This window comes from Erinaceus europaeus, chromosome 5 (assembly GCF_950295315.1).
Source record: "Erinaceus europaeus chromosome 5, mEriEur2.1, whole genome shotgun sequence".
Taxonomy (NCBI): domain Eukaryota; kingdom Metazoa; phylum Chordata; class Mammalia; order Eulipotyphla; family Erinaceidae; genus Erinaceus; species Erinaceus europaeus.
This window is the reverse complement of record NC_080166.1, coordinates 44594723-44608477: the sequence shown is the minus strand read 5'-3', so window position 1 is coordinate 44608477 and position 13755 is coordinate 44594723. Positions and strand designations below refer to the sequence as shown.

Genomic DNA, 13755 nt, shown 5'->3' with positions numbered 1-13755 from the left:
TCCAATGTGACAGGTCCCAATAGGGCCCAGAGAATAAGGCTGAGACTCCCGCAGGCCTGCCATGCTGCTTCCAATGACAGCATTTTGGATTTAATGCATATTTAGTGGGCAAAATAATGCACCGTGAAAATGTGCAAATGCACATTTGCCCAAGAGACTAGAGAGGCTGAGAAAAGGAGTGTGAAGAACATAATGGATGTTTAAGAAACTTCCGTCAAAGGAGAGAAAAACTCAAGGGAGAACATTTCTGCCAAAGCATAACTTACAATTTGGGAACTTGTCGCACTTGAACTAAACTTTTGAACTTGTAGGGTATTAAAAGGCAGCCTGGCACATCAGACTTGCCCAGATGTGACTGGTTCTCATCCTTGAACTAGCTGTGTGATCTTGAATAGTTTTTTATTGTCATAAGTCTCAGTTTCCTAATCTGAAAATGGGCAGGTTAAACACTTCAGAGGATCTGAGAACTGAGTATAGACATATTAGTGACAGCATCTAATATCGAAACCTAATGCATAATCAAGAAATAATCAGTTTCCCTTCACATTCTTCATGGTGGATCCTGAAGTGACTACTGTCATTTGCATGAGTTTCTATAGCTGATTATTTGTATTTGGCTCATAATCCCATCATTCACATTGCATTAACATTTATCCCAGGGGCAATTTTGACTCACTGTGTTCCTTTAATTCCTTTGTTCCCCCATTTTCATCAAACTACTTGAGAAACAGGACCCACTCTCTCAGTGCGGGTGTGGGGGGAATCCAAGGGTGAGAAATTTGAGCTGGGCCAGCAGTGGGCTTTGACTCCTTGGAGAGAACCCATTTTCCACTGTCCACAGAGATGAAGAGAAGTGAACGTTCTCGCCTACTTGAATCTCAAAGGGCAGCAAGTCAGGGAGTTCTTTACTCTAGAGAACTGTACATTTCTGGATAAAGTCAAGTGACCTCAGCGTATGACAACTGTCATTTGTTGTGACCTAGTTAACAGCATCTAAAGTGATCGATAGTGCACTATAATGTGTATAAGCTAAGTAGGGCTTGACTCTTTAAATCTCAGTGCCATCAGAGGGGGTGACAGCTGTGTTTGTAGGGTATTGACTGAACCAGATGAGAACCAGGATGCAGGGAGGAGTAGATTTGGACAGTGCAGAGGTGATCTGGCTGTTGTGTTCAGTCCTCAAGTAGTGACAGTTGGGAGTGTACCTGCAAATTGATGCAAGAGATCTGACAGGGTAGGATCCAAACTAAACATGATCCACCACCACGACCATCACCATGGCCGCTGCCGCCACCGCCACCACCACCACCACCCGCATGCACATTGCATGTGGCATTACAACACTGAGGATGGACCACAGGCAAATTTAGCTATACCCCTTTAATCCTTAATTCATAGAGAATTCTTAGTATTTTCCCTTCTACAAATGTAGCTAACAATGCCTACTTCATAGTGTTAAATTTTTTTTATTTATAAAATGGAAATACTGACATGAGTAAGAGGGGTACAATTACACACAATTCCCACCACCAGAACTCTGCATTTCATCCCCTCCCTTGATAGCTCTTCTATTCTTTAACCCTCTGGGAGTATGGACCCTAGGTCATTATGAGGTGCAGAAGGTGGAAGGTCTGGCATCTGTAATTGCTTCCCCACTGAACAAGGGCTTTGACAGGTCAGTTCATACTCCCAGCCTGTCTCTCTTTTCCTAGTGGGGCATAGCTCTGGGGAAGCAGGTCTCCAGGACACATTGCTGGGGTTGTCTGCCCAGGGAAATCGAGTTGGCATCATGGTAGCATCTGGAACCTGGTGGCTGAAAAAAGAGTTAACATATAAGCCAAATTGTTGACTAATCGTGAAGTCAACAATATTTATACACTTTTCCCATTTTGGGAGCCATTGTCTTCCCTGATACAGCTTTCTAGCCCTTTTCCAGCCATGACATCTCCCCAGACAATAACTTGAATCTACCTGCATATCAGATGTCAGGCTCAGGCAAAAACTAGTAAAGTCATGGGCTTCTTGGAATATACCGAAAATAGTCCTACTATTTCCAAAATGGAGACCCCAAATCTTCATCTGCAATATTCTTGGCTTTAAGTTCATAATGAATTAACAATTTGTTTGGCTTCATAGTGTTGATTTTAATAATTACATGAAGGGAAACAAATCGTCCCTCACATTTAGTGTATTCCTTATCACAGCCAAAGCATGAAGCTCAGGTGCTAATACTATTGCTGTTGTGATCAGCATCAGATTTCAATGCTATGCTATCAACATGGAGACATTTGAATAAATATTCTAACCAAATGCTTTATAAACAAGAATCAGTTCTCTCTCTTGCCACCATTTTTTTATATTTTATTTTATTTATTTATTCCCTTTTGCTGCCCTTGTTGTTTTATTGGTGTAGTTATTATTATTGTTGTCATCGTTGTTGGATAGGACAGAGAGAAACGGAGAGAGGAGGGGAAGACAGAGAGGGGGAGAGAAAGATAGACACCTGCAGACCTGCTTCACCGCCTGTGAAGTGACTCCCCTGCAGGTGGGGAGCCGGGGTTCGAACCGGGATCCTTATGCCGGTCCTTGTGCTTTGCGCCATTTTTTTTTTAAGGGAGAATGATTTTTCACTTTGCTCTGTCCCCCTCCATTCTGTTGCTTTCATAATACCAATCACTTTTGGTGGGGTTTGAAGCTCCAGCCACCACCTAATCTTTGACTCAAGGGCTAGATGGGGACAAAACTACATCATTAAAATACTGACAGACCCCCGCCCCAAGATGCAAGTCCATTTCCCATTCAGCATGCATTGCTCATCTTGTTCCTTTTGTACCCCACTGAGGACAGGATGAGAAGCATGGGAGACAAGTACTTGAGAGAGGCATTTAAAGCACACAAAGAGGGGCATCTCCTGGCAGGGAGGCTGATTAGATCTTGATATCAGTCTTGTGAGAAACCTCTCTTCCTGGTGTTTTTCCAGGACTGATTGTTCCTTATTTCCCTCATCAGCATTATGTATTCATGTGGCAGGTGAGGGCCTGACTCGTGCTATGCTTTTATTCTATGTGTACCTTCTTCTCTTTACATGGGACACAGTGTAACATCACCGATGGTGCCTATCTTCCAAAATCACTTCTTAAAATTATGAGATAAATGCATAAACACATTATTTGAGGGAATTGTGCTCTCATGCTGACTTGGCAAAAAGGAGAGTGAAACTCAGGAACTGTGATTGATTTTCATCACATGCATTGTGAATCAATCACTCAGGTTAGCAGGCTCCTCCGTAAGACTCTGCACTCTACAGAATCAGTCCCTACCTATGTTAATAAGCCACCCAATGAAACTGAATGGTAGCCATCATGTGTTATTTAGGGAAAATTCATCTTTATTAACTTACCTCTAGAGGAAATACTACTGTGAACAGATTGTTGCACCTTGTTAGAATTTTTTTGGGTTTGTAATGAGCAAGTCTGCTTTGGTGCCAGTGTGCATTCACATCCCCAGGTTCAGCATAATGTGATTTTTAAGTGGCCGCATCATTAACCTTTGAAAAATGGAGGAAGTCATAGAAAATTTAACAAAGAAAAACTGTGCCATAGCAACTGCTATTAGAAACATCCAATCTCCTGCTGATAAATGCTAAAGAAATTTTGTAGAGGTTTCGGTTGTAGAATGAAAAAGTAAGGTTTTTCTGTACCTTTGCCATCTCTCTGTTGATTTATATTTTTGGTTGTTCTTAACAACTGGTATTTATCTTTGCCTGGAGCCTAAGTTAACACTTTCCCCTCTGTCCTTCCCTCCTACTTCTCTCTCCAAGGTGGTGCATATGAAGTCAAACAACATCGATTCTTCCGCTCTTTAGACTGGAACAGTTTGCTGAGGCAGAAGGCAGAATTTATTCCCCAACTGGAATCCGAGGATGACACAAGTTATTTTGATAGTACGTGCATTATCACTGTGTGCCCTTTACTTCATTAAAAAAATAATAAATATGTATTTATATATATGAATTTCCCCATCTCACAGCACTATTTTACTATTTAATTTTTTATTTGTAAAAAGGAAACATTGACTAAACCATAGGATAAGAGGGGTGCAACTCCACACAATTCCCACTACCAGAACTCTGTATCCCATCCCCTCCCCTGATAGCTTTCCTATTCTTTATCCCTCTGGGAGTATGGACCTAAGGTCATTGTGGGATACAGAAGGTTGAAGGTCTGGCTTCTGTAATTACTTCCCTGCTGAACATGGGCATTGACAAGTCAATCCATACTCCCAGCCTGTCTTTCACTTTCCTTAGTTGGGAAGGGCTTTGGAGAAGCGCAGCCCCAGGACACATTGGTGACATTGTCTGCCCAGGGAATCCTGGTTGGCATCATGCTAGCATCAGGAACCTGGTGGTTAAAAAGAGAGTTAATATACAACGCTAAACAATTTGTTGACCAATCATGGACCTAAAGGCTGGAATAGTGCAGATGAAGAGTTGGGGGGCCCTCCATTTTGTAGATAGCTAGTGGGCATATTTTAGTTATATTCCAAAGGGCCTGTAGCTATACTAATTTTTTTTTTTTTTGCCTGAGCCTGAAATCTGATATGCAGGTGGATCCTAATTATTGTCCTATGTCTGATATGCAGGTGGATCCTAATTAGGTGATCCTAATTATTGGGGAGGTGATGTCATGACAGCACTGTGTTGTTAAACATAATGATGCTTCCATACAGAAACCTATAGTGAAAATATCTAAATTGAAAGCTAAAAGTCTACATAATTGAACTGTTCTCAAACATTTATCTGCAGCCCGGTCAGAGAAGTATCATCATATGGAGACCGAAGAAGAAGATGACACAAATGATGAAGATTTTAATGTGGAAATTAGACAGTTTTCCTCATGCTCCCATAGGTTTTCAAAAGTAAGTGCAATATGACCTAAACATACAGGATGTCTTTGGGGGCAATCTTCCACGGCTAGCTTATCTGTACCCGAAAACAGCTGGGCAGAACTGAAAGAATCAGTGTTTGTAGACCTAAAGCCTCCAGCTTTTAAAATGTTTCTTTTAGAAATTTAGTAATAGTTCTATCTCCATCTTGTTAGTCTAAACTTCTTAACTCTAGCCCCAGAATTATGTCTCTGTTTCAATGTGCACAGATAGATAACATTCTTGTTTTTTCGCTTTGGAGGCACACTTGCACCCCATACCTTCTCTTTGGGGTGATGGTAGCCATTTATTTCATGATGGCCTCCCCTTGTGTGACCGAGCTCAGCACCAGGATGGGGTGGTACTTCCCATCCCTCAAATTTTCTTTATCTGATTTTGAGGGGTATAATGTTGACCTCATTCTGGGAGGTGCCCTCTCCTCTCTAATGTGACACTGGGTACAATCTAAGGTGATTAAATCATTGACATAAGCAAAGACACCTGGAGACTGTTAACTATGGGATAAAAAGAAGTCTTGTAAAGACTCACCTGGGTAGCCAGCATAGTGCTTTTTCATGCTCATGACCCAAGATCTAACAAACAGGAAAACCTGATTGTCCTAAGCCCTAGGAAAATGGAAATAAACCTCCCTATTGCTATGTTAAGCAGTTACGTATTTCCTGCTGCCATGGCATCTTGCATGATTACTGTTTAGTTTTTCTTTAGCGTGTAGTGATTTTAAAGTGCTCTGTACCTTTTTCTTTTTTATTATTATGTTATTTCTTTAATTTATTGGGGGGGTTAATGAACTACAGCACATTTGTTTATACATGGGTATGGTTTTCCAGTTCTGTGTAACAGGTGTCTGCTACATACTCTTATCCTCCCTATCAAAGGACACCAAGCCTTTTTCTCACCCCACACCCCTCCAAGCCCCTATTCCATCCCATTCCCAGAGCCTCTTGTTTTGGTGCAGTATACCGAACCCACTCCAGGTTTCATCCTGTGTTCACGCTCTGATTCTGTCTCCCAAGTCCCACTACGTGTGGAGTTATCCTGTATTCATCCTGCTCTTCTTGACTTATCCCACCCAGCACTTTTCCTTCTGTTTCCATTGACGGTAAGGCAAAGCTTGAGATTTAAGAGTTTCTAATCTGATGTCTAGAACTTTGATAGTTGACTTTGGTTCACCAACATAGGTCATATCACTCTGTCCTTTCTGCCCCTCCCTTTTCCCATATGCTTTTTTCCAAAATCAGTCCTTTTGTTGTTGTTGTTTGAGTTCCCATATATCCTACCACAGATCACCTCACTTGGAGTTAGCTTTCCTTTGCTACTTTTCCTGTAGGACTCCTTTCAGGAGTTCCTTGAAAGGCAGGGTTGTTGGTAGTGAATTCCTTCAGATTCTGTATGTTTGGGAAGCTTCTAGTTTCTCCTTCATATATGAAGGATAATTTGGCAGGATAAATTACATGTGGATAATAATTCTTGTCTCTTAGTACTGTGAAAGTGTCATTCCACCCCTTCTTGCTTCTTGGGTTGATGTTGAGAAATCTAAGTGACTATCTAGACTGTACCTGCAAATTGCCAGCACAGCCTTCCCTGTTTATAGGAATATCATAGAGCAGTAGGGATTTCCATGGAGGAGGTGATGGCAAGGCTGCCTCAGAACCAGAGCCATAGCTTTGATAGCACCTAGGGAAGGCTTAGACCACTACCCATCCTCTGGCCCAGCAGAGCTAGCCCTTAAAGCAGTGTTTCTTTCCATCATCTCTTCTCTCTTTGGCTACCTTCCTCCTTATCCTAGTAGATTACAGGGGGAATAAAGACCATTCCTGTAAAGCAGCAAGTGCTGATTCATGTGGCAGGGGATACTTACTACACTGGACTCTCAGCCCTTGTTTTACATTTGATAATTTCTTTTACGTTTTATTTTTCAAGAATTTAATTTTTTAATTTTTATTTTTAAGATAGAAATATTGACAAGACCATAGGATAAGAAGGGTACAATTCACACAGTACCCACCAACAGAATTCCATAATCAATACCCCCCCTTAAAAGCTTTTCTATTTTTTTTATCCCTCTGGGAGTATGGACTCAGGATCATTATGGGGTGCAGAACATGGAAGGTCTGGCTTCTGTAATTGCTTCCTGGCTGAACATGGGCGTTGACAGGTCAATTCATACTCCCAGGCTGTCTCTCTCTTTCCCTAGCGGATCAGCAACTTAGGGAGGCAGGTCTCAAGGACACTTTGGTAGGGTTGTCTGCCCAGGGAAGTCCGGTTGGCATCATGGTAGCATCTGGAACCTGGTAGCTGAAAAAAGAGTTAACATATAAAGCCAAAAAAAATTGTTGAGTAATCATGAACCTAAAGTCAAGAATATAGCAGATGAAGATTTGGGGTCTCCATTTTAGAAAGCTAGTAGGTCTGTTTTAGGTATATCCCAAGGGGCCCATGACTTTACTAGTTTTTGCCTGAATCTGACATCTAATATGCAGGTGGACCCAGGTTATTGTCTGGGGAGATGGTGTCAGAGTTGTGAAAAGGACTAGAAAGTTGGATCAGGGAAGAGAGCAGCTTCCAAATTTGGGGAAAATATTAAATAATGTTAACTGTAAACTCTGTTGATTTGATCTGGGGCCCATATTCAGCACAGGAGCCTATGTAACCTCTGCATTCCTGTAGGTCTGAGCTCATATTCTGTGGTCACGGCTAGGAACATTCAGGCTGCACTAATTTCAGGTAGAGCATGCTATCCAACCTCCTTTTGGAGAATGGAACAGTCCCTACCATTGTTGATCCACATTGAGGGCAAGGTCCTAGAGGGACCCATAAAGGGGTCTATTATGTTGATCCTGATAGAGATGACCAGTGACAGTGGCAAGAGGGATCTGTTAGAGGTCTAGGCCCATCATGTCTGTGTGTGAGTCCTAGGACTCCCTGACTAGAACCCCAGGTGATAGGGTGGCCTGGTAGTGAGTAAAAGAGTCATCCTTAAAGTATGCCAGTCTCTTGCCCTTATTCAGCTTTTGTAGTCCTTATTTTGTCTGACACAGCTTTAGAGTGATTGGGGGATGTATAATAGGAGGTAGGTGAGGAGGGTATCTAGGTCTAAATAGAAACTATTTCATTAGGTACTTTATTGCGTTATTTTGGGTCTTTCTACTTTCTTGCTGCATTTATTGACTCGCTGCAAACTATTGTGCACTTTTGCTTTAAGGTATATGTTTTCCTCTAACTCATGGATACATGTACATATGTGCTATTTAATGGGCCATGGTCTATATCTAGGTTTTGAGGTTTGTTAAGAAGTACATCACGCAGAATGGAATTAAGGAGTCTTCTGAGCCAGGAAAGGTCTCACCAGAGTAATGAAGCTGAAGGGTTGACATTCCACGCCTAATGTCTCTAGACACGGTCCAAAGTGAAACATGCTGAGGTGGTACTGGTTACATTGATTGGGTGAAGATCTGCAGATGCTGTATCAGTTGGTATGAATTGAGAGAAGCCTGCAGGAAAGTGAGCCCTACCCTAGAGGTTCCAGGACTGGGAGAAATATGGGCTATATAAAGGAGAAGGTTTCTGCTATCTTAGGGTTTAAGAAGGTTTCTGCTATCTTAGGGTTTAAGAAGGCAATAGATAGTTATTGCTATAACCAAATTATTTGGGAATTGGGTTGCTTTTGAAAATCCCATTGTTAGAATTTGCTGTATCATACAAGATCTCACCACAATTTATGTCCTTTTATATTATTTACATATAGCTGTATCTTATAGGAATTTTAAATTTTATTTGAGAAAATTGAGAACATTCACATGTAAGAACAAGAGAGAGAGAGAGGGAGAGAGAGAGAGAGCAACAGAGTTGTTACTTACCTAATGACCTGGATAGAAAAAGCTTACTTTTTTTTATAATTTATTGACTTAATAATGACAACAAGACCATAGGATAAGAGGAGTACAATTTCACAGGGTTCCTACCACTAGAATTCTGTATCCCATCCCCTCCATTGGAAACTTCCCTATTCTTTATCCCTCTGGGAGTATGAAACAAGGGACATTATGGGATGCAGAAGGTGGAAGGTCTGCCTTCTGTAATTTATTCTCTGCTGAACATGGGCATTGACAGGTCAATCCATACTCTCAGCCTGTCTCTCTCTTTCCTTAGTGGGGCGGGGCTTTGGGGAGGCAGGGCTCCAGGACATATTGGTGGGGTTGTCTGCCCAGGGAAGTCAGGCTAGCATTATGGTATCATCTGAAACCTGGTAGCTGAAAAGAAGTTACGATATAAAGCAGAACAAATTGTTGATTAATTATAAACCTAAGGGCAAAAATACTGCAGATGAAGATTTAGGGTCACTGTTTTAGAAAAAAGTAATTACTTTTTCTCTGTCTCCCCTCCTACTCTCAGTTTCTCTCCTATGAAATAAATAAATTAAAAAATAAATAAATCTTTGAAAAAATTTATAAAGTTTCTGTACCAGCATATGAAGCTGATTCTCTAATGTGTGATTTATAAGCCGATCTACTTCTAATTCAGAATTAAATATTTACTAATCAATAACCCACTAACACACATCTTTAAGTAGCTAATTTATTCTCATTGTGCCAATTTCCAATTTTTTTTTTCCTTCTTACCTATGACTTGTGGTCATTAAACCATATTCTCTATCAGTTTTTTTTTTTTCTGATTGACTTTATGGTTACAAAGACATCTAAAGTCTACATTGATCCCAGGCATAGATACCCTAGTCAATCTTTGGACTTTGATGATACAAAGTCAACAACAAGATGTGATGAGAGGGTGATGAATTCATCACTCCCCACTGCAGCAGGAAACACACACACACATCTTTCATATATATACATACGATGGAGATCCTGGGAAGTATGTTCCAAGCAGGCAGCCCCAGCTCAAAGTTGAGTCCTGCTCAGACTTTTTCTTCCAAGGTTTTGTTTTTTTTCCCTAGCAAACTCTTTCAAGACGATGTAATAAGCACTGACTGTTTGCCTTCCAGGTTTTCAGCAGTATTGATCGAATAACTCAAAATACAGGAGAAGAGAAGGAAGACCCTGGGGACAAAACCAAAAGCACAGCAATGCCATCCATTGAAACTCTGAGCTGGAGTTCGGAATATTCTGAAATGTATGTGAACTGCCTATTAAGAAATATCATAAGCAGAGCTCCCTAGAACAGTACTTCCCAAGCTTTAGTGTAAATCAGACACCCCCACCCCGAGAACTCATGAAAGCTCTGCTTGCTTAGCCCACCTCCAGTATTTCTGACCCAATAGAGCTGGGATAGGGGTTGAGAATGTCCATTTCTTGCAAGTTCCCAGATGAGGCTGGTCATAGTACCACACTGTAAGAAAAACTTTACTAGACATATCTTCCTTGCCTTTCTCCAAATTCTTTTCACCTTGCTTCTTCTACAGTTCACCTTGTACAGTTCCCCCATGCGTATGACCTTGGTTTTGTTTTTAATTAAAGGCAACAGTTATCCACATCCAACTCTTCAGACACTGAAAACAATAGACATAAACTCAGTTCTGGCCTGCTTCCGAAACTGGCCATTTCAGCAGAGATAGAACAAGATGAAGCTTCTCCTGGCCCTGGAGACCCCCATGAGGAGCCAGAGAAACCAGCCCTCCCTCCCTCTGCAGAGTGTGCTCAGGAGGAGCCTGAGGTCACCACCCCTGCCAGCACCATCAGCAGCTCCACCCTGTCTGGTAAGCTCCTGGTTCTGGCACCTGCCTTGTAGGCATTATACTCCATGTTGAGAAGTGAATACTACTGCTCTGAAGTCCCAGCGCTGGCTCAGTCAGGCAGGGTCTGGGTTACTGGACTCTCTCTAGGGCCCCTTACTTACTAGGTCTAGGGGGATAAGCTTCTAGTAACTAAGATCAAGAGCCAGACATTGCTCCCCTGGTAAAGTGTGTGTCTTGCCCCGTTTCTACCCTCAGCACCACTTAAGAGTACGATAGCACCTAGGAAAGTTCCTGTTCCTTTGTGTTTCTCCCATGCTCTCTCTTTCTGTGTCCCCATTGAATGCACTTATTACCATGCAGGTCCTACCCCTGCTCCACCCCCTGCAGGAGGAAACCTTCACAAGAGGCGAAGTAGTAGTACTACAGAGTCTCTTTTTCTTGCTCCTTCTCTACCTCCTCCTCCCCCCTCAATTTTTCTCTCTCCTATCAAATAAAATGTAAAAAAGGAAACATAGCTGCAAGGAGTGGTGGATTCATTGTGCAGGCACTGAACCCTAGCAATAATCTTGGTAGCAGCAAAACCAAAAGAAAAGAAAAGAATGGAAGGATAAAGAGATAGTTTATGAGAGAGGGCTTGAGCCTTGCAATGCTGGTGGCCCAGATTCAAACCCTGGAATCAGGGATAGTTCTGGTGCTATGGTGTTTTTTCCTCCCTCTGTCTCTTACTCAATCTTAATGAAACAGTGGCCTGGTGGGGAAAGGGGCAGAGATGGCTTACTCAGTAGAGCGCATACTTGATCAGGCACTAAGACTCACATGGTGCTTAATAAGAATCATCCTCATTTGATAATCAAACATGTGCTTCCCTCAGAGACAGCCCTCTCAGTGCATTCAAAATATTTTTTTGTTTAAAAACATTTCATGCACAGCCACTCCTTCTACAAAGAGATGTGCATTTGATTTTTTTTTTAATAATAAGACATGGATCTGGCTTAGGGTTACTATAATAAATGTTTTCATTAAGTTGTGTGCAATATGCTTTATTTATAATCACGAATGATTCCATGCTTTTTCATCAGCATTTTTTAGCTGACTGAATATTCATAGCTTTTGAAACAGCATTTCAAGAAAATAAATTTTACTGGCTGGCCTTATTTCAGCATCACAGAAATGTTTAGTCTGTGAAATTTCACATGTGTCTATAGTTTTTCATGGGGGAAAATAATGTTTTTTACTCTTCACCTCAGTTGTATTTCCATGTTGGATAATTATATTTCTTGACTCTAGACAATCCAGGGAATAGCAGAGAATGGAAATAGAGAATGGAAACAACCTACTATTCTCAGATGCCTGGCATATGTTAATTTCTCCTGATGAGCAATGCAAGTGCTGATAACAGAATATTTTGTATTTCTTATTACTCAGGTCTCTCTCTCTTTTAAGGTTATATTATCTTACTTTGATATTTGTCTCCACTTAAAATTTATTATTATTATGATGATGACGATGATATGTTGTGTGTCATCACTTAAGTCTCTCAAGCTTACTATCAGAAGATTAGGGGGGTCTGTGCTTTTGATTAATTACTTTCATAATTAAAATGTATGTCTAGCTCCTGCCATACATTTTGATTAATAGCTTCATGCCACCTTTCAGTCTGTCTTCACACATACACACACACACGCACACGCACACACACACACACACCTAAGATAATCAAAGACCTTGGGGATGTTCAGGATAGAGGAGCTGGCTTGTTCACAGCCAAGGATAATTAGGGAATGTGAAAACCATGACTGCATTAAAATGAAACTTGTTGATTTTTGTATTGCTCCACCATCAAAAATAAAGAGCCCCTGGCATTTACAGGACAGCAAGGTGGCATTACCCATCATTGCCAGAAAGGAAACACGCTTTATGTACAGTGTTGTGAACAGTCTGACTGGAGGCAGATGGAAGGAATGATTAAAAAAAATTGTATATTTACACTCTGGCATTTAGGGAACTACAGCTTTATACCTGCTTCTTTTTTCATGGACTCACTGAATTCAAACTAGTAAAAAGTAACTGTCTTCAAGTTTTGGATGTAGTGTTCTAATACCCCCAACAAATCACTCACTGTGAACCAATTAGGCTTTTCATTTTATACCTATTAATAATCCTAGCCAAACCAAATTAGAAAGAAGAAAAAGAAGGAGGTGTAGCTTACCCAGTGGTAAATTGAAGTGTTTTTTGAGATGAGATTTTTCATTTGTGAAGTAGTTTTAATCAAATCTTTCAGTGGTTTATCTCATGATTTAGAAGGGGTGGAATAGTTGTACTATTTAGAGACATGGATGCATGATTAGAAAGCATAGACATGCGTAAGGATCCCGGTTCAAGCCCCCGGCTCCCCACCTGCAGGGGAGTCACTTCACAGGCGGTGAAGCAGGTCTGAAGGTGTCTATCTTTCTCTCCCCTTCTCTGTCTTCCCCTCCTCTCTCCATTTCTCTCTGTCCTATCCAACAACGAATTGCGTCAACAAGGGCAACAAAAGGGGGGGGGGGGGGAAATGGCCTCCAGGAGCGGTGGATTCATGGTGCAGGCACCGAGCCCAGCAATAACCCTGGAGGAGGAAAAGAAAAAGAAAAAAAAAAAAAAAGAAAGCATAGACATATACCTTAAGATGTTTTTCCTTGTAGGTCAAATGGGAATTGCATGAAATCTGCTTGGGGCTGGGGAGATAGCACAGTGATTACACAAAAAGCCTTTCATGCCTTGGGCACCAGAGGTTCCAGATTCAATCCCCAGCACCACCATAAGCCAGAGGTAGGCAGTGTCCTGGTAAAAAATTAAAATGATAATACATAAATTAAAATTATATATATATTTTTTTTTAAGAAAACAAGGCTGAATTATGGTGCACCTGGTTAAGCATACATTACCATATGCAAGGTCGTAGGTTGGAGCCCCTGGTCCCCACCTGTACCAGGCACTTCACAAGTCATGAAGCAGATCTGTAGGTTTCTTTTCTTTTTTTTTTTCCTTTTTTTTTTTTGCTTCCAGGGTTATCACTGGGGCCCGGTGCCTGCACTATGAACCCACTGCTCCTGGAGGCCATTTTTTCCCTTTTGTTGCCCTTG

General features: G+C 41.3%; 1 protein-coding gene across 10 annotated transcripts in view; it reads left to right on the top strand.

The window, feature by feature from the left end:
- MAST4 (microtubule associated serine/threonine kinase family member 4) overlaps positions 1-13755 on the top strand; it is a 724287-nt gene that overhangs the window by 683657 nt on the left and 26875 nt on the right. For all 10 annotated transcript variants that reach the window (XM_060191259.1, XM_016188336.2, XM_060191258.1 and 7 more), the window contains 4 exons: positions 3821-3943; positions 4805-4917; positions 9944-10071; positions 10416-10654. In XM_060191259.1, the coding sequence (XP_060047242.1) occupies positions 3821-3943; positions 4805-4917; positions 9944-10071; positions 10416-10654 (603 nt within the window). The remainder of the gene's footprint in view (positions 1-3820; positions 3944-4804; positions 4918-9943; positions 10072-10415; positions 10655-13755) is intronic.